At 50.7% G+C, this 27,189-nt stretch overlaps 1 protein-coding gene and 1 non-coding gene across 5 annotated transcripts in view; both read right to left on the minus strand.

The window, feature by feature from the left end:
• Positions 1-27,189, minus strand: part of C2CD2 (C2 calcium dependent domain containing 2) — a 54,032-nt gene that overhangs the window by 7,593 nt on the left and 19,250 nt on the right. For all 4 annotated transcript variants that reach the window (XR_010376790.1, XM_064476157.1, XM_031459945.2 and 1 more), the window contains 11 exons: positions 25,834-25,953; positions 22,849-22,953; positions 17,300-17,422; positions 14,275-14,395; positions 13,612-13,720; positions 11,472-11,536; positions 9,676-9,800; positions 9,021-9,195; positions 8,076-8,189; positions 6,489-6,616; positions 4,472-4,793 (listed from right to left, as the gene is read on the minus strand). Coding sequence is in view for 3 of the 4 variants with exons in the window: in XM_064476157.1 (XP_064332227.1) it covers positions 4,472-4,793; positions 6,489-6,616; positions 8,076-8,189; positions 9,021-9,195; positions 9,676-9,800; positions 11,472-11,536; positions 13,612-13,720; positions 14,275-14,395; positions 17,300-17,422; positions 22,849-22,953; positions 25,834-25,953 (1,507 nt within the window). In the remaining variant the exon portion in view is untranslated. The remainder of the gene's footprint in view (positions 1-4,471; positions 4,794-6,488; positions 6,617-8,075; positions 8,190-9,020; positions 9,196-9,675; positions 9,801-11,471; positions 11,537-13,611; positions 13,721-14,274; positions 14,396-17,299; positions 17,423-22,848; positions 22,954-25,833; positions 25,954-27,189) is intronic.
• TRNAL-AAG (transfer RNA leucine (anticodon AAG)) lies at positions 26,599-26,671 on the minus strand. Its single transcript has one exon. It is a non-coding gene; the product is annotated as a tRNA-Leu (tRNA).

Genomic DNA, 27,189 nt, shown 5'->3' on the forward strand with positions numbered 1-27,189 from the left:
AAGGCAGGGTGGACACTGCTTTCAGAGGGATGGCAGAGCAGAGCCCGGCACTCAGGCAGGGCCTCAGACAGGCTTTCCAGAATGATGCAACTTTCTCAGGAGGCCCGTGGGCAGTGCGGGCAGGATAGGACATTCTAGCGATGTGAGCCCATCTCCAGGGCCCACAGTTTCACTCATCAAACATGAGGAATGACCAGCATTAACAGAGGTTATGCTGTCTTCATTTCTAAATGAAAATGTTAATGTCCGTTGTAATTTGGCCACTAAATCACCATGACCTTTGGGGTAAATGATGCTGGGAGGACACAGCACAGGTGTGCTCAGTGGACGCCGGTGCAGCCAGGCCACAGTGGGTGCGGGGTCGCAGCTCAGATGGGCGAGCACACCTCTCGTCTGCTGGGAGGTGATATCACAGGGGGCGACCTGGGCTAACGGAGACGGTACCAGTCTGCCCAGTGCACCTGGCGATTCCAGCCAACACTAATCTGAGTGCTGCTGGAAGGCACGTGGTCGACGAGGTTAACATCAACCATCAGGTGGCCTGGGCGAAAGGAGATGACCCAGGATAACGTGGTGGGTTTCATCCAATCAACTGAATGCCTAAAGGACCAAAACGAAGGTTCCCAGAGCAGAAATTCTGCCTCAAGACCACACCATCAGCTCCTGATTGGTTCGCCCCTGGCCTGCTGGCCTGGCCCACAGATCTCAGCCTTGCGGCACCGACGACTGCGTGGTCCAGTTCCTCGAACTCGAAAACCTGTTGGTTCTGTTCCTCTGGAGAACCCCGACCGAGACAATAACTAATAGTTTGGTATGTCACCCTTGCCTCTGGGCGCACGGAATCTGTCACCCTTTGCTAGTGGGGAAATTCACCTCAGTGGGGTGAGGGGAGCTGGGGCCGCTTGGATTCCATAAGCTCACCTCCTTTTTTCCAGGCCACATCACCCACACCGACAGGCAAGAAGCAAGACTCAGATCTCACTCACCTCCTTAAGGACTCCTGAAGGTCAAATCTGGCAACAGGTTATGTGCCATCTGAGGCAAAAAAACCCCCAAAATCTTAGACAGGACGGGGAAGAGAAAAAAATCTTTCCTTGGTTCTAGCAAGATTGAAAAAAAAAAGTTACAAGGATGAAGTATAAACAGTATGTGAAGGGATTAAAAATAACTATTCTAAAGTACAGCCTTCATGTTGCAAATAGCCCCAAATGCATGCCCACTGGTCTCCACAGGGTCTAACAGACATAACTCGCACATCGAAGACTGCGCCTTAAAATCTGATACAGAGGGAAACAGTGGCCAAAGGCAACCTTATAAATTGCAGTTTGCTGCCCCAAAGCAGCTTCAGATTTCAAGTGGAACCACAGATGGCCTGTTCACAGAAGTAATGGCTTTTTTAGAACTGAGGACACTGAAAGGAGCTGGTCTGTATGTACTTGACTGTGAGGCTGTTTCGTCGCATCGGGGAGCAGAGGGACACCTTCCCTGGCCCGGCCGCGATGAAGGTGACGTGCCACCTGACCAGGGTGCTTTGAAGGAGGAAAACGGGCAAACCAGCATCCTGGGAGGGTCAGGCTGGAAGCCGGAGGGACACGAGGAAAAAGGCGGGGAGGGGAGGGGGAGTTAACTTCTGGCTCGGTTAGGAGACGAGCTTTTCTCATAGCAAGGCTATACTTAATTTAAAAACATATATAAAACAAAAATAACTTACTGTGTAGGCAATTAATTCTGGCTGGCATAGCGATCCTCTTAGGTTAAAGGGGATGCGCAGGAGGCGGAGAGAAGGGAGAGGTGAAAAGAAAAGTTTGCAAGAGCAAAATCAGAATGCAAGACGGTCAGAGTCTGAAGCATTCACATTACACCACATATGATGTTCCTGTGCAGAGCGCTTGGCGTAGTTTTTTTTTCTTTTTACTTTTTAATATTTTCCAATGGCTCCACCAATATTTTTGTTCCTACTGGTAGTAAAAACACACAGAACATGAAATGGACCGTCTTCGGCACCTGTGAGTGTCAAGCTGGGGCGGGTTAAGTGCACGCGTGTTGCTGTGCAACCAAGTCGACACTCCGTGAAGCTGAAAATAGACCCAGACTTGGGGCTGCATTTCCTGCATCCTCACAACACGTACATTTCCGACCAGAGAAAATCCAGAATTGTAAGCAGGGAAGCAGACTCGGAAACCTATTGCCAGCTCCTTCCTACATCAGGAGATACAGGTGGTTCTTAAGCCAGAAAACTGGCTTGACTTTAAAAGTGAGAAGAAACTCCATAGAGCTGCCCCCTGAATCACCGGTTTTGGAAATTTTTGGGTGGAAAATGAAAACTCTTTGGCACCCCAACTGCAAAGTCATCTGAGGTTCTGACAACAGCTCATAGAGATGCTGAGCACATACCTCTCAGAAAACACTGGAAGAAAAGCAGTTTTTTAAATGCTGCCAAGTGTGTCTGTTTAAAAAATCCCAGATCTGTGCAGCGCTCAGCACCCCCGCCCGGTCCCACAGCCGGGCCTCCGGGTGGGGCACGAGGCACACCTGCCGGCACCGAGGTCCCCACCTGTTTGAGGGTGTCATCGCAGGGAAGGAGCAGGGTGGCCAGCACACAGCAAGGATGGAGACCCAAGGGAAAACCCTGGAAGGAGAAGCAGGAGGGAGGGAGGGGATGGAGGAACAGTGGTCTCGGGATGGGCCTGGGTCAGCGAGGCTCCGCCTTTCAGAATGAACAGAGGTGGCAGGAGGGAGCGGCGGGTTCTGTGAGCAGAAGGGACGGACGGCTGGTCCAGCGGGAGGAGGTGACAGAATGGAGAGGAAAGGGCGCCCCACACGACCCCCGTTTCTACTTCTCACAGTGCCCACCTGCCTTCCTCAGATGCAGGAAGCCCCCATGGGCTGTTCTGGCCCCAAGACAAAGGCCAGGCCAGGGGTGAGAAGCAGCAGCCAGACCGCCTTTCCCATCATGTGCACCAAGGATCTGGTCACAGCTTCACAAACTGCCCTCCATCACCCTGACGTGCCCTCGGGGCCAGGCCCCAGCCCAGGTAGCAGGAGACAGACTCCATCTTCATCCCAGGGTCCAGAAATCACGTCTGAGAATCCGCTCCCTCCTCCCTCTCTCCTCCTCTTCTAAATCCAACTCCTCCCCCATCTGCCCCTTCTGCTTCCACGAAGCGGGGTTCACGGGGGAGAGGCGGGAAGCCAACAGGTGGGAGGCAGGCGAGGTGGGAGGTAGGCCCGGTGGGAGGTAGGCCCCTGCAGTCAGGCTCTCCAGCATGGCGCCATGGACCCGTCAGCCACGTGGTGCTGTGCACGGGGCCGCCCTGTGCCCTGCGGGTTGGGGAGCAGCACCCTGGCCTCTACCCGCCTGATGCCAGCAGTGCCCCCAACTCCCAGCTGAGACAGCCCAAACCCTCTCCAGATGCTGCCAGTGTCCCCCGGGGAGGGGGCATAGTCACCCAAGAAGGAATCCCTGGTCTGCGGCACCAAGAGCAAAGGAGCAGAAGGCAGGACAGCCCCCCCAGGATCCAGACCCCGAGTGGCTGAGGTTCCTAACACCTACGCTCTCGGGGAGTGGGGACCCAGCGAGGAGCCGCGCCCCCAGGCTCAGCTCTGACGCCTGCCCCAGCCCCCCTGCCCTGTCCTCTGCACTGGGACCTCCTGGTACTGCCTGGCTGATGGGGTTTTCTGGGAGGTGGGCACACACGGTGGGTGGGCACGTCCCTGTTTCTGGAGGAGAAAGCCAAGGCTCGGCGAGTCCTGAGGGCTCACGGCCAGACTGGCCCCCAGCCTCCGGGCCACGTTCCCCTGGCAAACACCTTCAGGTCACCGTTGTGCCAAAGCGCCGTCTGGGTAAAACTGCCCGCACGGACGACGTTTACGGATGCCGAGCACTGACTTGGTGCTCGTGGGAAACACCCCCGTCCTCCCGCGACGATCACCTCTTCTCCGCACACGGAGCAGGGAACCAGGTAGTTTTCTAGGGGGCCCCTCTCCCTGTGGCCCCTGTGAGGCTCGAGTCGGGAGGTCTGGCTTGGTTTCAGTTGGAGGAAAGACTCAGAGAGGCACACAGGAGTAGGGGTGCCCGTCTCCGCAGCTGAGGGAACCCCAGTCTCTGCCTGGCTCTTGGTGACCCCTCTCAATGCTCTGGATAGTTCTGCTTGGGGGGGGTGCCCAGACAGGGTAAGGAGCGCCTCCAGCCATGAATACAAACTGCCCCTCCAAAGGCAGAGAGGTGACTCAGCCACTCATCCTCGGGAGGATTCTGAATAGGGCCCCCACCCCCGCCTCCACGCTCTAAATGGGCTCAAATGTTCAGTGCAGGTGTTTTCATGGGCGTGGGGCTGAGGGTGGGATGCCTTTGTGGAGGATACGGGGAAGGAAGCAGAGGGCAGGAACTGGTTTAGCTTGGACACCAGCAGAAGGGCAGAGCCGTGGGGTGGAGGGCCGTGGGGGCAGGTGGGGGAGGGGAGGGCTGTACCTTTATGCTTCTTGGTGGTGCCAGGCTCCAGCTCCGACACACTTAGGGAGCTCTCCGACAGCTCATCCCCCTCGGGGTCAGGCGGGGCCTGCCCACCCCACGCCCCGGCCTGGGGCTCCTTCTCCAAGTCCCAGGAGTCCAGCTCACTCTCCCGAGGCTCCAGGGCCGGCAGGGCCCCGGCCGAGGCCCCCTCCTCCTCCTCAGGCGGGGCAGGGGACACCTCCGCCCCCAGACTGTCCGGGCCGTCCTTCTGGTGGGCGCTGTGCATGGAGGCCGCGTAGTCCAGCATCAGGGAGGCGTCGCTGTCCTGAGATAGCGAGGTCTGTCCGGGGGCGAGAGGAGAAGTGAGGGTGAGGGAAGATCACACAGATACTCGGAAGGAGCGGCGGGCGGGGGAAAGCATTAACATCCCGTCCAAACACCCGACTGGCCACTGCAGTGTCAGCCAGACGCCCAAGTGGCCAAGGGGCAGCTAAGGAGACGCGGGATGACAGCCAGTGAGCAGGTCTCCCACGGCAGAGGGCCGCCCGAGTTCGCAGGCTGGAAGGTGCTGAGGAAGCAGTTAAGGCCCGTCCCCCGGCAGCCAGGCGGCTGGACGCGTGTGTGGGCAGGGCATCCTTCTAAGCACAGGAGAGCACACGGGGCAGAGAAGGGAGCTCCGGAGCCCCAGACTCAATTTGCCCTTTAACCTTTGTCCCTACAGCGTTTCTGTGTTTCTTGCAGGCAGAATGGATCAGGACGCACTTTCGTCCTAAGCCCTACATTCACGTGCAAAGCACATGCAGGTGCTAAACCTACGGGGCTGGGGGTGGGAGAGGGGCTGCGGGGACACAGGGGACTCGCTGGGGGGCTGGGCTGCTTGTCTGGACCTGTGTGGCAGGTGCACACGAGAGTCTGCTCAGTGACAGCTGACAACCACCCTTTTCTGACTCGAGTCAGAAGTGCCCAGACTCAGTTTGGGACTATTTGAGCATCAGTAAAAAAGATAAATACAATCAGTCGGATACATTAGATGTTGAAATCCCAGTGATTCTAAAATAAAACCTTAGAGAAAGCCTCGAGGAGCCTTATTCTCATTTCACTCATTTATTCATCCTAAAGAAAACCCAATATTTGGGCCAGGGGCTTCCAGAGACACCATCGCCCCCTGCTGGCTGCCTTTGGAAGTGCATGCTGGAAACCCAGTGGCATCGCCTGGTGATGTTGGTCAAAGTACCTGGACCTCTCCAGGTACCATGCCAACACTGGTGACTGACCTTTCGCACCTCCCAGGACCTGTTCTAGGCCCTCTCCCAGCAGCTGAGGGGTCCATTTTCACGGTGCCCTCCCATCCCACCCTCTCATGCCTTCATGGTATCAACCCACCCTCTGTGTCCAAAAATCCACCTTCTTCCTCATCCCCTCTCGACGACCACATCTCCCAGCTGTCCCCCACCGTTCACACTCTCCTCGTTCGTTCTGCAATGTTAAAGAGCAGTACGGGACTCACATGGGGCCCTTCCCTGAGGGGCTGGCTGCTCCAGCAGCCTGGCCTGCCTGGCGTCCCCCAGGGGTGGCCTACCAGCCGTCATCTGCTCTGGACAAACGTCACAGAGCAGGAGAATGGAGGAATGGGGGGTTGGGATGTGTTTTAAAACAAGCTTCATTTCTCTGATGGCAAAAAGGCATAAACACTCATTGCAAAAAAAAAAAAAAGAAAGAAAGAAAAAAAAGGAAATGGTTTGGAAATGTGTAGTGTGTAAAGTGAAGTCTCCCTGTGATGGAGTGCTGATGGGGGCTGAGGTGCTGTCCCCAAAGGGGAGTTGACATCATGTCGGCCTTTCTGTTTCAATCATTTTTCTTCAAATGATTCAGTAACCTCTCAACCACCAAAGCATCCCCGGTCAGAGACTTTCCCGTTTCCTTCACTGACAGGATAAGCTGTGTAAACACCACAAAGAACCCCTCCTTGGTGAGGAAGGCGACCTGACATTTCTGGAGCTGGTGGAGAGCCGGGGCCTCGACACGGGGGGCTCACCTTGGAGACCCCGGAGATGATGAGCGTGCTCTTTTTCCGTGGAGATTTGAGCTTTAGCTTTGAAGACTCGCTGAGCTGTCGGATGGCGACTTCGGCCACGGGGTCCGTGCCGGTCAGCACCAGGAGCTCTGCGAGAGGGAGGGCACGTTAGCAAAGCCTGAAACTTTGACAGGGACGTCTGGGGTGACAGATATGGTCCTTGAGGAGAGGTTGGCAAATACTTTCTGTAAAGGACCGGAGAGCTGGATAGTTGGAGTTTTCTGGGCGGCTGGTCTGTCACAATTAGTCCATGCTGCCTCGGAATTGGGGAAGCAGCCACTACCATATGGAAAAGTGCACAGGGCTGGGTTCAGAGGAAAGCTTGAGCAGGACAGGTGATGGGCTGGGGCCAGCGTTGGCCACAGGCTGCAGTCCATTGACCCTGGGTCCACAGCTGATGCTCTGTGATGATACAACACTCACTGAGGTGTACACTTCAGATCGTGCACTTTACTGGACGTAAGTGATGCCTCCGTGGAGGGGAAGAACAACTGAGGCAGGTAAACAAAAGCCTCTAAGCTCTGGGGAGACCGTGAACTTTGAAAGGCAATGCACCGCTCCTCTTCCCACCCAGGAGTGGCTGGTGGACCTCACACCCCAGTGTACAGAGTGATGGGCGGCCAGTTCACAGAAGCTGTTCCTTCCCTTGGGGGAACCACACCGGGGCCACCATCCGGGGAGGCTCGAAGCCCTGCAAAGAGCTCCACGCACGCTATTGCGTGGATCACCCCCAGACCTTCTGAGGGAGGTGCTGTTTTAATACTCGTTTGAGTAACAGGGAAGAGGTGAGGCAGCCAGGTAGGCGGCAGAGCTGAGATGCCCTGCCTGGTCCCCTGGACTCAGAGCTGATACCGAAACTCACGCTAAGCTTACTTCTAATGCAGTGAGATTAAAGCAACACTGGAATTAAAAGTGGGATGTGAACAAGAACTTTTCAGTCCTGGCCTGCGGACAACAGACACAACACTTCCAAAGGCAGTGGAGGGGGGCAAAGTGACAGCCGACCCCCAGTAGGGGGGGCGTGGGGAGGGCTCCTCGGGTGGGAGCTGGGCCTTGGGACAGGGATGCAGAGGGCCAGGGAAGGGAGAATGCTTGACCCCCCGGTTTAGACTGTGGTTTGATTTCAAGAGACAGTAACACAAGCAACCAGAAATGTGGGCAATCTGCACCCAGAGTTCTGGGGGAAACTCCTTTTAAGTAGGTTTCATGGGCCGGGAGAGACAAAAATAAAGTGGCCTTTATGATTACGTGACCCGAGTCCTACTTATTTTATGGAAACCATGTAACTGGCACATTGAACAAGAGAACAAGATAACCTTCATAAAGTTAATAAGTGAGATCTGAGCAGAGTGTGCTCTGAAACTCAGAGCAGGGAGCCAACACCCCTCCCAGCCTCCCATCAGCTTCGATCTCCTTTGTGTCCGTCTAGTTCTTCACATATTATGAAAAACACCCCCCCAAACCCCAAAAAGGAGCTGTGTCCTTTTCCCAAGGAGAGGGAGGCCGACAGGCAGGCCCGCAGGTGCTGAGGGGCGTGGCTGGGGTTACCTGTGTCTGAGGAGGAGAACGTCTTGCTGACGGGGGCACCGTGGCAGGGAATGGCTTGGACGGAGATGTCCTTCTCAATGACCTTCACCTTGACAGGTGTCCTCAGGGGAGACTCTGCCCGGGAGAAATCCTGATTATAACGACCCTCCCGAAGTGCCCGACTCTACAGTCAGGAGAACGTGAAACCGCACCTCACGTCAACCCTGCTTCAAGTGGCTGGAAAAGGTAGGAGCCAAACGGCAAGATATTTTAACAATCTCTCTTATTCTTTTTTTTTTTTTTTTTTTTTTTTTTTTGGTGGGGAGTGGAGAAGGGGTGCCCTAGAGGGGCATTGGAAGCCCAGGTTTAAATAAAATTTCAAAAACCTTTTAATTAAGCCAGAATTTCACATTCCAAATTTCACGGTTTTGGATTCCAAAACCGTGTCAAGTGATCTATTCCAGGAAGATAACGCTTTTGTTCAGGCAGGAACACAGTATAAGTTCCAAAAAAATAAATAAATAAACCATACACCTCTACAGAAGTTGTCCCCAAGGTGGTGGCTGTGGGGACAAGCACAGAATCCGGCTGGATCTGAAGTGGCTGAGCAACAAGCCTTCAAATGAATGACTTTTAACAGAAGAAGCTCTGCACTGACCACTCACAGCCAGAGGTTAAGGGCAGTGTGCTGTCCCCACGGAAATGTCATGGAGTGCACTCGATGGCTCAGCTATCACCCAGATTTTTAGCTTCAGAATATACTACAGGGGTGAGCCTTGCTTTGGCTTGTCATGTATTTGACCAGGTAGAAAGATAATTGTCCAAAAACTAAAGGCTACACGAACGCCCTGACAATTCGTGCTCTCCCCGCACATGGAGTTTCCGCGGCGCAGCCTACAGAGCGCGGGCGCTTGCGGGGAAGCGCGGCTCCAGGGCGTGCACGGGCAGGACGCCCTCCGCTCTCACCGGAGCTCAGCGGGGAGGCTCTCCCCGCTTCGAGGCGAGGCTTGGTTTTCACGGCAGTGACAGTAGTGACCACGGTCCCGCAGGGCATCACCGTGCGGTCTTTCTCTATCTTTGCAGCAGGAGCAGGTGAAGGGAGTTGCCAGGATTTTGCTTCGCTGGGTTCTACGTAAGAAAACTGCAGAGAAGGCAGGTTACGTGCTTTGTGGTCCGCGAGGACGGACAGCCCGCCGAGGGGCGCTCCCTTCCCAGGCCGTCACCGCTGGCTTCTTCAGCTGTCACTTAGCGTCCTGATTAACTGGGTGTCCCCAGTGTGGACGTGGGGTGGTGAGACCCACACTCACGCCCATCCATGCGGCACATAAAGATGGGAACAGAAGCTGGAGAACCACTGAGCTGAAACAGCCCTTTCTGGGTTAGGCCCACGTGAAAGGGGCACCGGGGAAGCTACATCAGGCAGACAACTCAACGTGACCGTGGGCGGGGAGCGTCCCGGTCCAGAAATGCCTGGTAGGAAACTCCAGCTCTTCTCAGACGAGCTTCGTGTTTCACGTTGAAGCCAGATCAAGACCCTGACAGACATAAATGAAGACGCTCCTTATCTCAAGTGGACCGAGCTGGAACCTGGCCCGTGGAGAGTGATGTCGTGCATACGTACCTCCGCGGTGACCGAGCCCAGCGCCGAGCAGCCTGCGGAGGACCCACCGGTCAGCGTGAAGCTCTGCGGCCCGGAAGGCTGCTTCTTAAACAAATCCAAGGGGACAGTCGTCGTCGCCAACAGAGCTAAAGAGACAGGGGACAAGCGTGGAGCACTGCAGTGTGTCCCTGGGGCTCCCCGGGAGCAGGACGGCCAGGGGGCTGCTGCCGTGGGAACGAACTCCTGATGCCCGGCCTGCCCGCGGGGAAAGGCTCCCGTTTCAGAACACTTCAGAAACGTCCACGTCACAGAGGACGAAGGAGGCTGTGGAAATGCTCCAGACCAAGGGAGGCTGCAGAGTGTGATCATCAGAAGCAGCGTCTGGCCCTGCACTGGAGTGGAGAGCACTGCTGTGAAGGGCGTTAAAGGCTCACGGATGGAAATCATGGGCTCTGGGCGGCGGGTTAAAGAAGCGAATCACCGCAGTTCAGGAAGCTGGTGACTGTGCTGTGGACAATTAAGAGACTATCCCCAGTCCTGGGAAATACACACCAAAGAATTCAGGGGTAAAGGGCCAGGACGCCTGAAACTTACACTCGGGGGGTTCGCACATTTCCCCTCGTGTGTGTGTGTGTGTGCATGCGTGCACGTGTAGACAGCGGGACAGCAAGTGAGAGCGACCACTGAGTGCTCGCGCAAGTTAAAAGGGAATGGGGCAAAACATTGAAAATACGTTGAGTCTGAGTAACGGTTTATATGGTTGTTCTTTGCTCTGTTTTTCTGAAGAGGTTTCATGGATCCCATCAGGCTGGACTGGAAGGAAATTCAGATGGAGCCAACAGGGTGGCGCCCCAGGAATGGATTAGGCAGACAGAGGTCCCACCCCGTGGTCAGACCCACACCCTCTCTAGGAATGTCAGTTCTTATCTCCCGAGCATCTCAGTCCTCTGGGGACCACAGAATCAAGGAAACTGCCTCAAAATGTTTTACTAATGTTTTGTTTTGTTTAGGAGCTTGAGTTGCTTTTTCTGAAGTCTTTGTAACTTGAGATAATCAGATGCCTGGTTTCACAGCTGGATAAACCAGGCAAGCGTCACCCCTATCAGTTTTCGTATGCTTTAAAAACATAATATTGAAACTACTGATTTATACACATAGACACACAGGTCCATGTTCCCTTTAGTGATTTTACCTCTCATTGCTGCTTTCTTGTATCTAAAGCATGTGTCCAATTTAAGCCACTGTGACTTATTTTTAAAGGAAAAGCCAGTTGCAATTCACAGGGACAAAAAGCGGAAGGGCAGGGGAGGGGAGGGGGGAGAGAGCGTTTAATGGGGACAGAGGTCCAGTTTTGTAAGAGGGAAGGAATTCTGGAGACAGAGGGTGGTTGTGATGGTTATGTAACCATGTGAATGCACTTAATGCCACTGAATTTTACACTCAAGAATGATTAAGGTGGTAAATTTTGTGTTGTATGCATTTTACCACAATAAAAATGGGGGGAACAAAGATCTATTAAGGCTAAGAGGGACGAGAACTGCTTCTCTAAGCCAAGAATTGTTAAAAAAAAAAAGATTTTTGATATTTGTTTTAAAAAAAGGAAAAAAAGAGAACCAGTTGAATATACTCTTCCCAAAACATCTGACCTTGCTAATATCTGGAATGGACTTTCAACCAAACATCCCCTTGGGAAGACCTGGAGTGGTATAGGTGGAGGGGCTGGCCTCCTCTGGGGGGGTCTCCTCCCCTCCCTGGTCGTGGGGAAGGCAGGACGTGCCCCCAGAGAGCAGCGCCTCCGTCCGCCTGCTGACACTCACCTTCTGAGGATCGCCCATCCTCTGAAATCTGCAGGTGCAACTCCCTGGACTTGGCATTCAACTCACTGTGGAAGGGAAAAGAGGCTTCACTATTAAAATGCTTTAGTATTTTTTTGAAATAGTGTTTTTCTTTCTGATTAAAGAAAGGAATGCAAATCATCATCAATGCAAACCACATCAATATTTAAGAAACCACAGAGACATAAAACCAAAACACAAAGACTATCTGTAACTTCACTATCCAGAAGTAGTTACTGTTAATGTTCAGTGACTAGTCTCCCAAGATTATCCAACAGATCTTTCTGGATGACGATGGAAATGTTCGTAGAGCTCCTGTCAAGTATGGTGGCCACTAGACACACATGGCTCTTGAGAACATGAAACGTGGCTAGTGCAAACTGAAGAAAACGGCTTTAATTTTAATTTTAATTAATTGAGATTTAAAGAGCTACATAGGCTAGTAGTTACTGCAAAGTGTAGCCATATATAATTGTATGAAAACAAACAGGACATAATACACCTCCCTCCTCCTTTGTAAGCTTTTTTTTTCACTTAAGATATCACTGGGATCTTCCCATGTCAATAACGACAGAGCAACATCCTTTTTAACAGGCGCCTAGTATTCCATGATCTGGCCTTATGGAATTTTATTCAGCCAACTCCTCAATAACAGGCTGGTTGTTTCCAGTATTTCATAATTATAAACAAGCTGAAATAAACACCCTCAGATGTGTATCTTTGTACACACTATGTGGTTATTTCCTTAGGAAAAGAGCAATTGCCAGCCAAAAGGCACATGGATTTAAGAGATTTTCTTTTTTTATACCCATTGATGACTTCTAGAGTAATTATTTCAGTTTATAGTCCCACTGGCCATTCTCACTTATCTTGTTCTTTACCAACCTGTAAGGAGAAAGACAATCTCTTTTGTTTAAGTTTGCATTTCTTTAACTATTTCTGAGATTGAACTTCTTAGAAGTCTCTAGCTACCTACAGTTCTTGATTTTGTATTTCTAGTTCAGAAATGTTGTCCAGTTTTGTAAAAGAGTTCTCATATGTTCATTAATACTTTATAAAAGCTCTTTATGGTATACATGTGACATCTTCTTCCATTATTTCTTCTAGTTATTTATTAAGTACCAGAAAGTGATTGATTTCTATATTTTTACAGTCAGCTACTTTACTGAAATATTATTTGTATTAGTTTTTATACTATTATTATTTATAATTATTTTTATTATGATTATTTCTATCCTATATCCATTATTTCTAATAGTTTTAATTGATTTTCTTGAGTAGTCTAGATATGCAATAATATCATCTCCAAGTAATGATTCATTTTGCCTCTACCTTTCTAGTACTTGTATATTATTTCTTTTTCTTCTCTAATTGCATTAGCCAGTACTTCCAGAATGAAACAGTGAGTATCCTTCTCTTGACTTTAGTGGGACTGCTTCTAGTATGTATCAAGTATAGTTATTTTTAAAATCTTATTAAAGAAGTGACCATAAATCTTGTTCCAATTAAGTTTTAAAAATTAGAAATGGGTATTAAATGTTACTGAGTATCTTTTTGACATATATAGAGATAATAAGTTTGTCTTCTCCTTTGATCTAGTGACATGGTGGATTTCATTAATAGATCTCACATTGAACCATGCTTGCATTCCTGGTATGAACTCACTCAGTTTTGCTGTATTATTTTTCAAGGTGTTCCTGGATTCTATTTGATAATACATTAGAATTCCTACATCATAATTAATAAGTGGCCTACACTTCTCTTTTTCCATGCTCTTTGTCAGATTTTGGTATCAATTAGAAGTTTTCTTCTATTCTGCTCTGGATGATGTGTTTCTAAAGCAAGTGGGAGGCCTAACAACAAATCTCTCTTGTCACAACAGGGCATGTGGACCTAAATGAGGAGGGAATCAATACTAAGAGCTGCTTTCAAAAAGAAATCATGTCTGACTTAGAGCTACCTCAGATGTTTAATGTAATTCTTTAAAGAATGTTAAATTTTCTTCCTTCCTTCCTTTCTCTCTTTTGTTATGAACAGTGCTACAGAATATAGTTTTAGAATTTGGCAGTCTTAAGCGGGTATGACTGTGAAAACCCAAGCCCCGGTAACGGGCCATACGCACAAGGTGAATTCTTCTTCCCAAGTGAGGGTGGTGGTATTTTTCGCGAGGGTGCTGGAGAACTTCTGAACAGGCTCGTTCAGCTGAACTACACACACGGGGTTAACGCTGCCTGCAACCAAACAGAGGGGCACCATGTTGGCTTTCATTTTTATATTCTAATTGCATTAAGACATTTTTGTGTATACCAGAAAGGCTAAACTAAATGTCTACGGCCTTGACTCACCCACTTCTGAGGGTCTAGTGTTCCTTTCACTTGCCATTTGCAAATTCTCAAAGCACTTCATCTGGGGTTACAGACTCTGTACTCACTGTGGATGTCCACAGCCCTGGGCTGACCCCAAGTACCCCTGCTCCCCCACTTAGTTCTGGCTGCGGGCCAGTGGCAGGGGACCCTACTACAGCAGAGGTGTGGGCCCCACTCTGAACAAGACTAACTGCTTGCAAAAGAAAGGGAATCTGGTGTGATTGCTAAATTTGGGGATAAGCCACTCTCTCCACTGAAAGGCAGGGATCACACCACAGACCCAGTTGCTGGGAGCCACAGGAGGAAGTAAGGGCCATGGAGAACCCACAAGGCACGCCCTCCGCTCTGCCTCCACTGCAGACATCACTTCCACAGCCAGCCGGGCACCCTGCCCTCACCGGGGCAGCCCCGCCACCCACCTGAGGCACCAGGACGGCTCAGCAGTGAGGCTCGGATGTTCTTCACCAGCAGTTTGAGCTCGTGAGCCCTTGGAGGTTTGGGAGGGCAGGATTCCTGAGTAGATGAAGTGCGCTGTAGCTGCTGCAGAAACAAAGAGCGGTGACCCCTGGGGAAGACAGAGGACTGGAGAGGAGCCTGCCAGACTCCTGCTCCAGGGAGGGCATCTTCAGGAAAACCTGCCCTGAGAGCCTGGCCCCAGGTCTGCTCTGTAACAACCTTCCCTTCTTACAGGACTGGAGGGCAGTAGTCAGCCATGGGCACTTCCCTGCCTGGAAGCCTTTTACCTCCCAAGGAAAGCAACTGAAGGAGCGACACCTTCAGCCAGCGAGGGCTCCCCAGAATCTCGCTGTGGGTGGAGACTAGGAGCAAAGCTCGCCGGGGTCCACGCCTGACCCAGGCCACATGCTTAGGGAGAGCGGGACACCCTCTCCAGGCTGCAGGTATCCACTGCCAGCAGCACTAGGTGGGACACCAGCTCAAATGGCTACAGGACACAACAGGTGACTTCCCACCTGCAGGCAGACCCGCTGTCCATGTGGGGAATATCTAAGTGCCGCCTGGGTGCCTGTGCTAGGGAGGAAGCCAGAGTCCTCATCAGTCCTCAAATCGGCATCGAGGCATTTCCAACAGAGAGCCTCCCGAGCCCAGGGGACCCCACCCCAGACCAGCCTTTCCCAGACTAGCTTCCAGCTCCCACTTGTGGCCACGAGTGTTCTTTTAAAGGGGCTCCTTAGGGACAAACATTTGGGAAGCCTGGAGAGGCTTCTCAGAGACATCATGGGCTTCCGCACAGTAAGAGCCTTCCAGGGAGGGATCCTAAATGATCTGACCTCAGAATTCTTTCAGCAGGGAATGTTTACAGCCTCAAGCAACTGTAATGTGTTTTTGGTCACCGTCTAGAAAATACTGTTCTGAACCAGGGCCTTGCCAATTGTGAGCTGCAGGTGCTGGGAGGCCAAGAAGTAATCACAGAACTCCTTACGATCCAGGCCCACAGGCACTGGGGACAGGGCGAACCAAATGTCTGGGATGGAGATACCGTGTCTTTTCAATTGCGTCCATGTGATGGTTAATTTCACAGGCAACCTGATGGGACCACGGGGTGCCAAGGCATGTGGTCAAACATTGTTCTGGGCATGTCTGCCAGGATGTTTCTGCATGAGATTAACATTTAGATCCACAGACCGAGTAAAGCAGGCTGCCTTCCCTAATGTGGGTGGGCCTCGTCCAATCAGTTGAAGGGCTGACATTCCCTGGAATAAGAGGGAGTCCCTCATGCCTGGCTGCCTTCCAGCTGGCATATCCATTTTTTCCTGCCTTTGGACTTGAATGGATACATCAGCTCTTCTGGGTCTCCCTGCTGACTCCCCCTGCAGCTCCTGGGACTTGTCAGCCTCTATAATCATGTAAGCCAATGCTTTATAATAAATTTCTTCATATACATATGACAAAATATGTATTTTACATATAATTGGCTCATGCAATTATAGAGGCTATTATTATACCACACACACATACACACACACACACACACACCCACCCCCTACTGGCTCTGTTTCCCTAGAAAACCCTGACTGATATAATGTGTGTGCTATTTTGATACATAAACTACAGATTTATTTAAAAGCATCATTGAATTTATGATAGTCTTGGTCCTTTAATTTTCTGAATCCACATATTCTAAAAATAAGCCATTATTTTCTGAAGTTTCTCCAATTTTGACATTAAAAATTGACCACCATATTCACAACAACCAGGCACCTCTGACTTGAACTAAAAAACCACGAAGGAATTACTGAGAGAGAGCGAGCAGCTGAGAGCCTGCTCTCACCTCTGGGCAGCCTGGCCTGACCACCCCCCACCTCCACCTCTGGGGCCGAGCCCTGCCCAGCCGCCTGGCCTGGGAATCCTGTACCTCACTCTGCCTGTTGGCTTACTCAGCTGCTCCTGCCCCTGCGTCAGGAGGGTGAAGCCAGTTTTTTACATTCTTTCAATCCCCAATGCCCAGAACACATCATGGAGCACCATGATCCACTCATACTTTTTCAAAGGATCAAGGAGATTTTTGTCTCCAGACTCTACACACTCACAGCTGGTGATGCTGTAGTAAGAACCAGAGACTGAGTCTGCATCAAAAATCCATATTAAAAGTTATAATTTCAAAATGACTTTACTAAAGACTATTGATAAAGATGATATTCCACCATGCCAAAAAAAAATACTGGAAATATGCACAAAAAATAACTTTAGGGACTGTAAAAGCATGTTTTGTATAATCATCCTAAAAAGATCTGCTCATAATTGGGAGAACTGACTCACCAGAAACAAAGGTTTTTAGAAGGATTGCAGTAAAGATGTGAGAGACCAAGCTCCGGGAGGCTGCACGGGCCAAATGTCCTGGACACAAATTTAGCCCCAGAAGCAGCACCCCCATCAGGCGGCGGGGGGGGGGGGGGGGCTCAGGTGGGGAGGGAGGCCGGCGGCACGGGAAGGGGCCACACGGAGGAGACAGCCTCATGTCCACACACCCAGGGAGACAAGCTCCGAGAGGTGGCGCCTCTGGCAGCAGGACCAGATCACGAGGCGGTCCCCTGGCCAGGGCTAACATTCTGTGCATCCAGCGTGCTCATCTGCCTGCCTTGGGGCAACCTGTCACCTCAGTCCTGGACGGATAAGGTCCCAGACAGCAGGCTCTGAGTGGACAGTGAAAAGTCAGGTTTTGGTTCCTGGAAAGGAGAGGATCTGGGCTCATTAGGGTCGGACTACCTCTTTCTTCCCTCCCACGGGGCCTCGGAACCTGTGCCCTGAACTCGGAGCTTCGCCCCAGACCACGCTCATGACCCACCAGCAAGCGGTCGGGCAATATCGCTCTGCTGCGGTGGGTGGAGGGCGTGGGAAATGCGCACAGATTCCCCAAGGGACGCGGACCCCCCACACCCCACGTCCCTTGTGTGCAAAGCCCCCACACCCCAGGAACCGGTTTACCTGCACTTCCCTCACATCCGCAGGCTTGGTGCTCAGAACCACCGATGGGGAGGCGGCACTAACCAGGTGCTTCAAAATATCCTTGAGACTTTCAGCTACGGCCTCTGTCCCAACCGCCGGGTCCTGCGGAAAGAGCAGGCGGTCACCCAGTCATCTCACGACCAGGCGCCCGAGCGAAAGGGCTCCTCCGTGTCCCCGAGATGAAGCAAAGCCGGCGTCGCTGGGGCTCCGGGAGGTCCGGGAGGACACTCGTTGTTCTCTTTGCTGATCTCAGGGGTCAGTCATGCTCCTTATTTTAAAAAACGGTTATAAGTGAAACACGTGCAACATAGAAGCACGTTAACATTTCTGCACTCACCCTATCCATCTTTTTCCCTAAACATACAGACAGATGTTTTTTTCTTTCTTGTGTAACATTTGATTTTTCTTTTAATTAAAAAGTCTTCAAGTAGATAGAAATGTCTGAGAAGAATGAAGGAAAGCTATGGAATAACAGAGAAGGACGACTTGCACTCGCAGACGTCAAGCTCCAAAAGCTGCAGTAACAGAGACCCCGCAGAAACGCATCCCCTCGCTCCAGAACGCCTACCACGCTGCTGTTCGTGACGGCCCCAGACTGGAAACTACCCCAGTATCCGGCAGCGTCTAACAGCGCCCCCGATGGAGGTGCAGTCACACATGCGGTACTGCAGGGCGACGAGCGCAAACGATACACGCGCACGTGCGACCACGGAGGGATCTCACCGACACGACGCTGAGTGAGAGAAACACAGAAAAACACATGCACTTCACTGCGTGAGTCCTCCTTTTAAAGTAGCAAAACAGGCAGAACTCAGCTACGCCGTTTGTGGGCACAATTCTCAGATGACCCCCAGCGAGTCATGCCCTGCATAATCCCCTCATCCTGAGCGCAGGCGGCACCTGTGACTTGCTTCCAGCCAGCGGAATACGGCAAAGGTGATGCGATGTCAAAGGGTAGATTATATAGGACCCCCTCTTAGCACGCTGGAGCGAGAGGGTCTCCTCCTGGCCTCGAAGAAGCCAGCTTCCACGTGTGAGGGGCCACATGGCACAGAACCACAGGGCTCCTAGGAGCTGAGAGCAGCCCTGGCCCACAGCCAGCAAGGGACGGAGGATCTCAGTCGCACAGCCATAAGGGACCGAGTTTTGCCAACAACTGCAGGAAACTGGAAGAGGATCTGGAGCTCCAAGAAGGACACTGTCAGGCCCAGACCTTGATGATAGCTTGGGAGACCCCAAGCAGGGGACCCAGTGAAGCCTGGATGGACTGACAGACACCATGAGGTCACTGTGCACTGGTTTACACTGCTAGGTTTGTGGGCATTACTTGCAAGCTTAGCTCACACACGGTAGTAGTCAGGGGCGTGGTTACCCTTAGCGGGGGCTGCAGGGAGTTAGTGGAAGGGGCCAGGAGGGCCTCTGGGGAACTGACCCTGTTCTGTTGGTGAGCTGGGTGCTGAGTGCCCAGAAATGGTCAGTGTGTGAGAGCTTCAGTGAGCTGGATGCTTCCAACATGTGCACCTTTCTGCACATTTTACCTCAATTACATTTTTTAAACAAACAAGATCTATTTTTAAAAATCTCAATAAAAGCCTTGTTTAAATATTATAGCTTTTGTTTTGAACTCTTAGAAACTGAATCTGGCTGGATACTTGCTGATGAAATGTGTCAAACTGCTGGCTGTGCTGGTGTCCACGCCATCATCCCGTGGGGTCCAGAGTGGCTGTGGAGCTGAGTGCTGACCCTGGCCATGACTCTGGCTCTGCCCCTGACGGCTCCAGGGCCCTCCCAGTCCCTTGTCACCTCTGGTGTAAATGTCCCCACTATGGGGATCGAGCCCATCCCCCCCCTGCTCAGAGGGACAGGACACTGACAGGACTTGACCTCTACCAGGACCACAGACCTACTGGAAATCTCCCAACTTGTGGGGGTGGACGTGACTTCAGATATTGGTCTGTGGCACCCCAAGGGTGACTGGATGGTTGCAAACTGAGGCCAAATCTGCCACTTACTGTAAATCTGCTCTCTGCCAGGAACTCTGATAATAATCAAACCAGTTAATCCTTCATTACTGTCAGGATGCATCAGGCTCGATTCTGTGCACTTACCATATTAACTAGTTTAATCCTCGCAACCACCTTGAACATCTTCATCCCCATTTTACAGACGAGGAAACTGAGGCACAGAGAAATGAATTAGCATGTGTAGGGTCACACAGCTGATAAGCGGCAGAGCCAAGAGTCAAATCTGGGCGTTAGGGTTCCAGGGTCTGCATCAGACCCGCTCTGCCGTCATCTTTCTCCTACTGTAGTAGGTTCTTTTCTTTTCCATTGATGCACAGTCGGTTTACAAGGTTGTGCTAACTTCCAGTGTGCAACAGGTTCTTGATATCTTGTTTTTAAACTGAGGTGAATTCACACAACACACATTTAAGCCTTCTGAGGTACGCGTTGCAGTGGTATTTAGCATATACACAGCGTTGTACAACCACCACCTCAATCTAGTGTCGTATTTCCATCACCCTTACTCATCACAGTCACTCCCCCATTTCCCCGCCAACAGCCCCTGTCAACCACAATTCTGTTTTCCACCTGCGTGGGTTTTCCTATTCTTCATATTTCATAGAAATAGGATCATATGACATGTGGCTTCTTTCACTGAGCATGTGTTCGAGGCTCATTCATGTTCTAGTGTGTGTCAGTACTCCACTCCTTTTCATGGCTGAATAATATTCCATTGTGTGGGTGACATGTACTACATTTTGTTTATCTACTTTTATTCTTTTTACCCCCCACAATTTCTCCTCACTTCACAGAGGAGGGAACCAAGGGTGAACGATGAGTTTGGGGGGCACTCAGACGGCAGAGTTCATCACAACTTAGATCTGCAGAGCAGCTGACGTGGGAGCCTCCCTTGGCAGCTGTCCTCCTCCCTGACGCCGTCTCACCCTCCAGGGGTCCTGGAGGGCCAGCTGCTGACCCCACAGGACCCTGCTGCTAGGGGCTGACTTAATCCTACGGAATTGCCTCATTGAGAAAGTCGTGCTCCTCATTAACGTGAGGGGCATGTGGTTAGAGACACATACGGGGCGTGGTGGGGAGCAAGGTGCGAGGAGCGGACGTAGCCACTGGGTGGGTACGAACAGGGGGATCAGGGCGGTTCTGCCAAAAGAAACCCAGGACAGATGAACAAAAACTAAAGAAATAAGCGAGCAGAGTGCAGGGATGCGTGGGGTGGAAGGCAGAGGGATGGAGACTGGAATTCTGAGTATGACCTCTGTAATTTTGACTTTTGAACCATGTTAATATTCTGCACATTCAGCAAAGATGGGGACAAACCTGAAACTGCACGAATGGAAGCAAATGCCTGCACCTGCTCACATGGACCACGTCAGGCTGGTAACATAGCCACACAGAGGAAAGCACTTAATTGGAGTAGTTTTTGAGCACAGAGCCCAGTCCCCCCTCGGTGGGACACATTCCAACAGGAAGACCAGTGGAGCAGCCCTGAACTTCGGTGGCTTTGATGTCAGTAGCAGTGGGGGAGCAGTTTACAAAGCCGGTCCGTGTATACCGCCAGCTCGAAAAACCAACGGGATGTGGGAGAAAGGGGATGCACACGTGGGGGGAAGAAGAAAAGAAAACAAACAGTACAATCAACATCACCACCTCAGTCCACGACGGGCAGAGGGCCTAACCACGCACTTCTCCAAAGAAGACACACAGACGGCCAGCAGGCGCGTGAAACAATGCTCAGTGTCGCTAATGACCAGAGACATGCAAATCAAAGCTACGATGAGGTATCACCTCACACCAGTCAGAATGGCTATCATTCAAAAGCCCACAAACAATAAACGCTGGAGAGGCTGTGGAGAAAGGGGGACCCTCCTACTCTGTTGATAGGAATGTAGTTTGGTGCAGCCACTGTGGAAAACAGTATGGAGATTCCTCAAAAAACTAAAAATAGACTTACCATATGATCCAGCAATCCCACTCCTTGGCATATATTTGGAAGGAATTCTAACTCAGAAAGATGCATGCACCTAAATGTTCATTGCAGCACTATTTACAACAGCCAAGACATGAAAGCAACCTAAATGTCCACTGACAGATGACTGGATAAAGAAGCTGTGAAATATATATATATACATATTTATACAATGGAATACTACTCAGCCATAAAAAAGAACGAAATAATGCCACTTGCAGCAACATGGATGGACCTGGAGATCATCATTCTAAGTGAAGTAAGCCAGAAAGAGAAAGAAAAATACCATATGATATCATTTATATGTGGAATCTTTTTAAAGAAAAGGGACACAAATGAACTTATTTACAGAACAGAGACAGACTCACAGACACAAAACAAACCTATGGTTACAAGGAAGGAAGGGGGGTGGGAAAGGATAAACTGGGAGTTCAGGATTTGCAGATACTACTGTATATAAAATAGATAAACAACAAGGTCCTACTGTACAGCTCAGGGAACTACATTCAGTACCTTGTAATGGCCTATAATGAAAAAGAGTATGAAAAGGAATATATATACATGTATAAATAAATCGCTCTGCTGTACACCAGAAATAACACAACATTGTAAATCGACTACACATCAATTTAAAAAAAAAGATAATAAAATAAACCAGAGACTAGAGAAACAACATGTGTGCTTTGTATAACTAAACGGTCAGGCAATAATTTCAATTCGATATATGCAAGTGAAAAGAATCACCATTCAAATTTCTTAGTCTCAAAAAAAAACTGCATCTGCCCATATCTGTATGAAGGCATGAACGGTTAAAATATTTATGGACAAATTATTAAATTCGCATATTTCAGCTGTGTGATAGTTCTGGGGCCAAATAAGAGTCTGAAATAGAATAGAATTTCAAGGAAATATCATAGAAGCCACTGCAAAGGAAGAACCTAAAAACCTCAGCCTTTGGGGTAAACGATGTCACGTGGCCTTGCCGGCAGCGGCACCCATGTGACTTGGCAGGCTCACTCCTGCTCCCAGTGTCCCTTCCTCAAACACCCAAGACCACGGGGAGCAGGGAGACCCCCTTCGGATTACAGAAGCAGCTCTGCAAAAGCCATGGAGAGAGAGCAGGCGGCGCCCTTGGGAGCCAGGGCTTGGGCTCAGCCTGAGCTGAAACTGAAGCGTCCCCACAGTAAAGGATGGCCAGGTGTGACAGGAGGTCAAGGAAAGCCCAGGTCCCATCACCATGATAGTTCTCAACCTCCGCTGCATGCGGATGCTTAGAAAATTCCCAGTCCAATGAGACCTGCCCGGGGGGCGGGGCAGCTTCCAAAAGCTGCCAGGTGACTGAGTGCAGGTGCAGTCCAGGTGAGAGCCTGGCCTTAAACCCATGGAAGTCCCTGTCCCCCCCCCCACACACACACACTCTGTCCCACCACTGCCCTGCCTGCTCCCAGGGATCACACATCACAGATGCACCCGTCAGAGGTCCCATGTCCCAGAGCAGGCGGTCATCACGGGCACACAGCTGCACAGACACTCAGACTGACCTCCCTCGGGGCTTTGGGCTGGACCATCACCACCATCTCTGGTGCACTGACGAAGGACCACTTGATCTGAATGTCCTCTCTCTTCTCTTGCATGTGGAGCTCCAGCTATTTCAGAGAGAGAGAGAGAGATTATCAGAGGCCTGCTCTCTCCACCGGAACCTCTCCGTGTCTGTGTGTGTTTCTTAGACACCTGTTTCTCCCCGCCCCCTGGCAGACTGTGTGCTTTCAAAATGGACAGGAGAGCCCCGAATCCCCTGGCCTGCCCCGCACCATGGACCCCACCCCGTCCCTGCCGGCGCCTTCCTCTGCCTCCACCTACCACTCAGGCAGGAACCTCAGGGTCGGGGCTGAGGGCCAGATGCCACAAAATCCCACAGCCTCTTACATGACGAACCCTCTGCTTTGCAGCTGTCTTCTGAGAGCATCACCAAGGTGGAGCAGAGACAGAGGGACAAACATAGGGGAGCCGGCATGCCCTGTTCAGCCTCAGACTCCTGTGGTCCCCGAGGGCTGGGGACACAGCACCCCAGCTCCTATACTCTCTTCCCTGGGCTGCTGGACAACTTCCAACTGGACTCTGATCCCTCCTAACGCCCCATCCAGCCCTACACACCTGTCATGACAATGACAGAGTAACATGCCCCCAGTGATGTCCGCACCTCTGTCCTTGGAACCTGTGAACCTGTCACCTTGCCTGGAAAAAGGGACTTTGAAGATGTGATTGGGGTGAGGACCTGGAGGTGGGGAGACAGTCCTGGGTTATCCCCGTGGGCCCCATGGAAGGATATGAGCCTTTAGAAGGAAGAGCCCGCCAGGGAGATGTGACTTGCAGGCGGAGGGGGTCACCAGGACCCCAGGAGTGATGTTGCCCCTACTAGCTGGAAACCGCCCTCAGCTGACAGCCTGTAAGGAGTCGGGCCTCAGTCCTACAACCCTAAGGAGCTGAGTTCTGCCAACAGTGGGGGAGCAAGAAACAGATTCTCCCCCAGAGCTCCTGGAAAGGAAGGCGGCCCACCGGCCCTTGGTTTCAGCCTGTGCTGGACATCAGACCTCCAGAAACGTGTGCTCTTTTCAGCTAAGTTTGCGGAAGTTTTCTCCAGCGGCCAGAGCAGACTAACACACCTCCCTTCTTTCTTTGGCTGGAGACTCTTTCTAAAGCCCAAATCTCGACTCTTCACCCCCCCATCCCTCCACCACCGCCCAGGAGAAGAGAAGGGGAAGACTGCTCCAGGCGTGATTTCTGGGTCCTCGGGACGCCCGACTCAGGCCCACAACCGGGTAAAGGAAACGACGCTGCACCTTGCCCTGTGGTTCCGGGCGACTCCAGCAGCGGGGCTCTTTGATTTCGCTGCCACCATCCCGAAGTCCCGCCCACCACGTGGGGGACAAGGGGCAGCTGCTGGTTTCTTTTTGCACCTTTTGTCTGAGAAACAACAGAAGAGGGGACTGCCTCCTGCCTGAAGCATCAATAATTTACCAGCCTCTAGCAGCCGCTTCTGCTTGGAGAGGTAATCCCCAGGATGCGTTTAACCGTGTTAAGAAACCAAAGATACAGTTGTGTTACCTGCATCTGGGCTGCGTGAAATGGCACACAAACAGCATCTCAGAAACGACAGTTCCTCAGTGAATGGACTCACCCCACCCCCCAAGCTGTGTCATGTTGGGAACGTGTGTCCCACACTTCAAAATTAGCTTTTAATCACACTGCCCCCCAGGCTGGGGGGAGCAGGACGGCTTTGGCAGCTGACAAGCCCACGAGGTCAGCTGGACCTCTTGGATTCTAGACTCTCAGAAAGGGAGTGTTACTGGAGTGGGGGTGGGAGGCTAGGCTTCAGAAGAAAGCCATTTAGGGAGCCAGAAATTCTCGTTTGCACTGGTTATTTAAACCCGTGTCTTTTTAAGGAAAGCCTACAGAATATCATTCTCCCTTGTGGCTGACAATCCTGTATGCCTTGGGCTCATCCCCCAAACCAGCAGCCAAGCACAAGGACAGAGGAGAGCAGACACCAGCCTGAATTGGCAGTGACCCCTAAAACACACCCAGAAATTCACAAATTTTACACACCCGAAAAGCGAGAGCTTCACGTGTGAGACACACAGTTACCTGATGGTTCGAGCATTCAGAAGTTTCACTAGTAAGTCTACTATAATTACTATATACGTCTCTATTTAATATATATTTTATATACGACTCATATGTAATTATTAATATTATATATAAAATATACGTCAATTATAAGTCACATGTGTTTATTATAATTATTATAATAATGTCTATTATTCACTAAATAATAGTAATACTCATCTGTTAACTTATAAACATTTTAAGGGGTCTTTTAAAGTTGACTTTTTCAAAAACTAAAAGGAGGAACGTCAAGTCCAGCCCCTAAGCTGGTTTTCCAAGCTGCAGCAGACTTCTGAGGTCCAGCACCTGACTCTGAAACAGAACCGCTTTCCTCACCTCAAATGCCATTTACATTAACTGAACAGTCACCAACATTTGATACATTTCAATGCCTTGAAAAATACCACACCCCCGTATTTGATAGGTAGGAAACCCCTGAATTCATTATATATGCACATACATACGTGTGTATATGCGTACATGTGTGTGCATATATGTGTGTATATATGTGTGCGTATATGTGTGCATGTGTATGTGTGCATATATGTCTGTACATATGTGTGCGTGTATGTGTGTGCGTACATGTGTGCATATGTGTGAGTATGTGTGTGTATATGTGTGTGCGTATATGTATGTGTGTATGTGTGCATATATGTGTCCATACACACGTACATATACATATACCTATTACGTGCACACTGTTTTATTTCCTACAGATACAATACAGAAGGTGACAGCTTGAAAATTATGAAATGAACGGTAACAAAACGGGTGTTCCCAGTCCCGTGATTGCACCACGCTCACCCTACAGCTTTCTGGGAACAGTTTTCCTAGGGCTCTCCCAAGCGCCCGAGCATTACCTGCAGATGAAACGGGGACACCCGCACGCCGTACACCTGACACCCTGCATCTTCAGACGAGGCCGGCACCACGCTGACCAGGAACTGAATGGTCTCGCCCACCACGTGACAGAACACCACCTGGAGGAGATTACAGAGGGAACTTCACGTGAGCGAGAGGAGAGCTGGTACCACACACGTCTTCATCTCACTGAACAAAATAACCTGCACTTCATACATCAGCCAGGACAGGAATTTAGAGTTTCAAACTTGGATCAACATCCGGGTTCCCATCTTTCCTATTATGCAGGAGTCTGAAAGCTGGAAACAATACTTCAAATCTTTTCTTCCAGATGGATTTCTTGCCCAAATCTACTTAAAGTCTTTCCCACACATAAAGATTTTTTTCTTTAAATATTTCTTTGCTTTATTTCTCCACACAGTTGATTTTAAATTCCCCAGACATTTCATATTCATATGGAGTGAAAGCCATTGGCCATCCTCTCTCCCTAAAAAAAAAAATGGGACTTCAAAAGAAAATAAGTTACGGCTGTCACAAATGGAAAATAAAAAATGTACCTAGAACACAAGAAATTGTTTCTATCTAAATAATTTTTAACCTGTCTCGGTTTTTCAAAGATGGGGATAATTCAAAGGACATATGAAATACTAAACACTTACAAAATAATGCAGCCTCCACAAAAGCAGAGTGTAAAAGGAGCTCATTTAACGGCCCAGGAGACGGGGCAGGGATAGGTAACTAGGTATGTATGTATTTACTTACAGAGGAGGCACTGGGGATTGAACCCAGGACCTCATGCATCTTAAGCACGCGCTCTACCACTGAGCTACACCCTCCCCGCAGCAAAGCATTTTAGAGGGACGATTGTGACAGCTGTAACCGCACGGCGAGTCCCTCTACAGGAGCGGACCTTACAGAATGAGGGGTCGGCCACCCTCCTGGCAGGACGCCAAGCAAGCCCAGTGTGGGATGACTTCCAGGCCAGGTGCCAGGCTGGGAGGAAGGGTCGGGGGGGGGGACGGGGGAGGGGGCCCGGCAGGTGGCCAGGGTGTCTGGCCAAAGCTGAGTAATCAGGAGGCTGAGAGTAAGGCAGGACAGACCCCGCATTCCCGAGCACTGGACGGTGTCACTTGAGAAGGAAGGAAGGAAGGAAAAAATTCTTTAATTCCTTAGTGGATTTATCAGAATCTAAACTGGCAGGGAGAAAGATGATCAAAATAGTCACTTTGTCAGGGTAACAGCTACTTCACCACGTCTGGCTGGAACGCGTTCGCCCCCCCGCCCCCTTGTGGTCCCTGCCTAACCCCTCCCAGCCCCACCTGCACCGAGGCCCGCATCTCTCCACTCGGGCCCAC

The sequence above is a fragment of the Camelus dromedarius genome, chromosome 2 (genome assembly GCF_036321535.1).
Source record: "Camelus dromedarius isolate mCamDro1 chromosome 2, mCamDro1.pat, whole genome shotgun sequence".
Classification (NCBI taxonomy): domain Eukaryota; kingdom Metazoa; phylum Chordata; class Mammalia; order Artiodactyla; family Camelidae; genus Camelus; species Camelus dromedarius.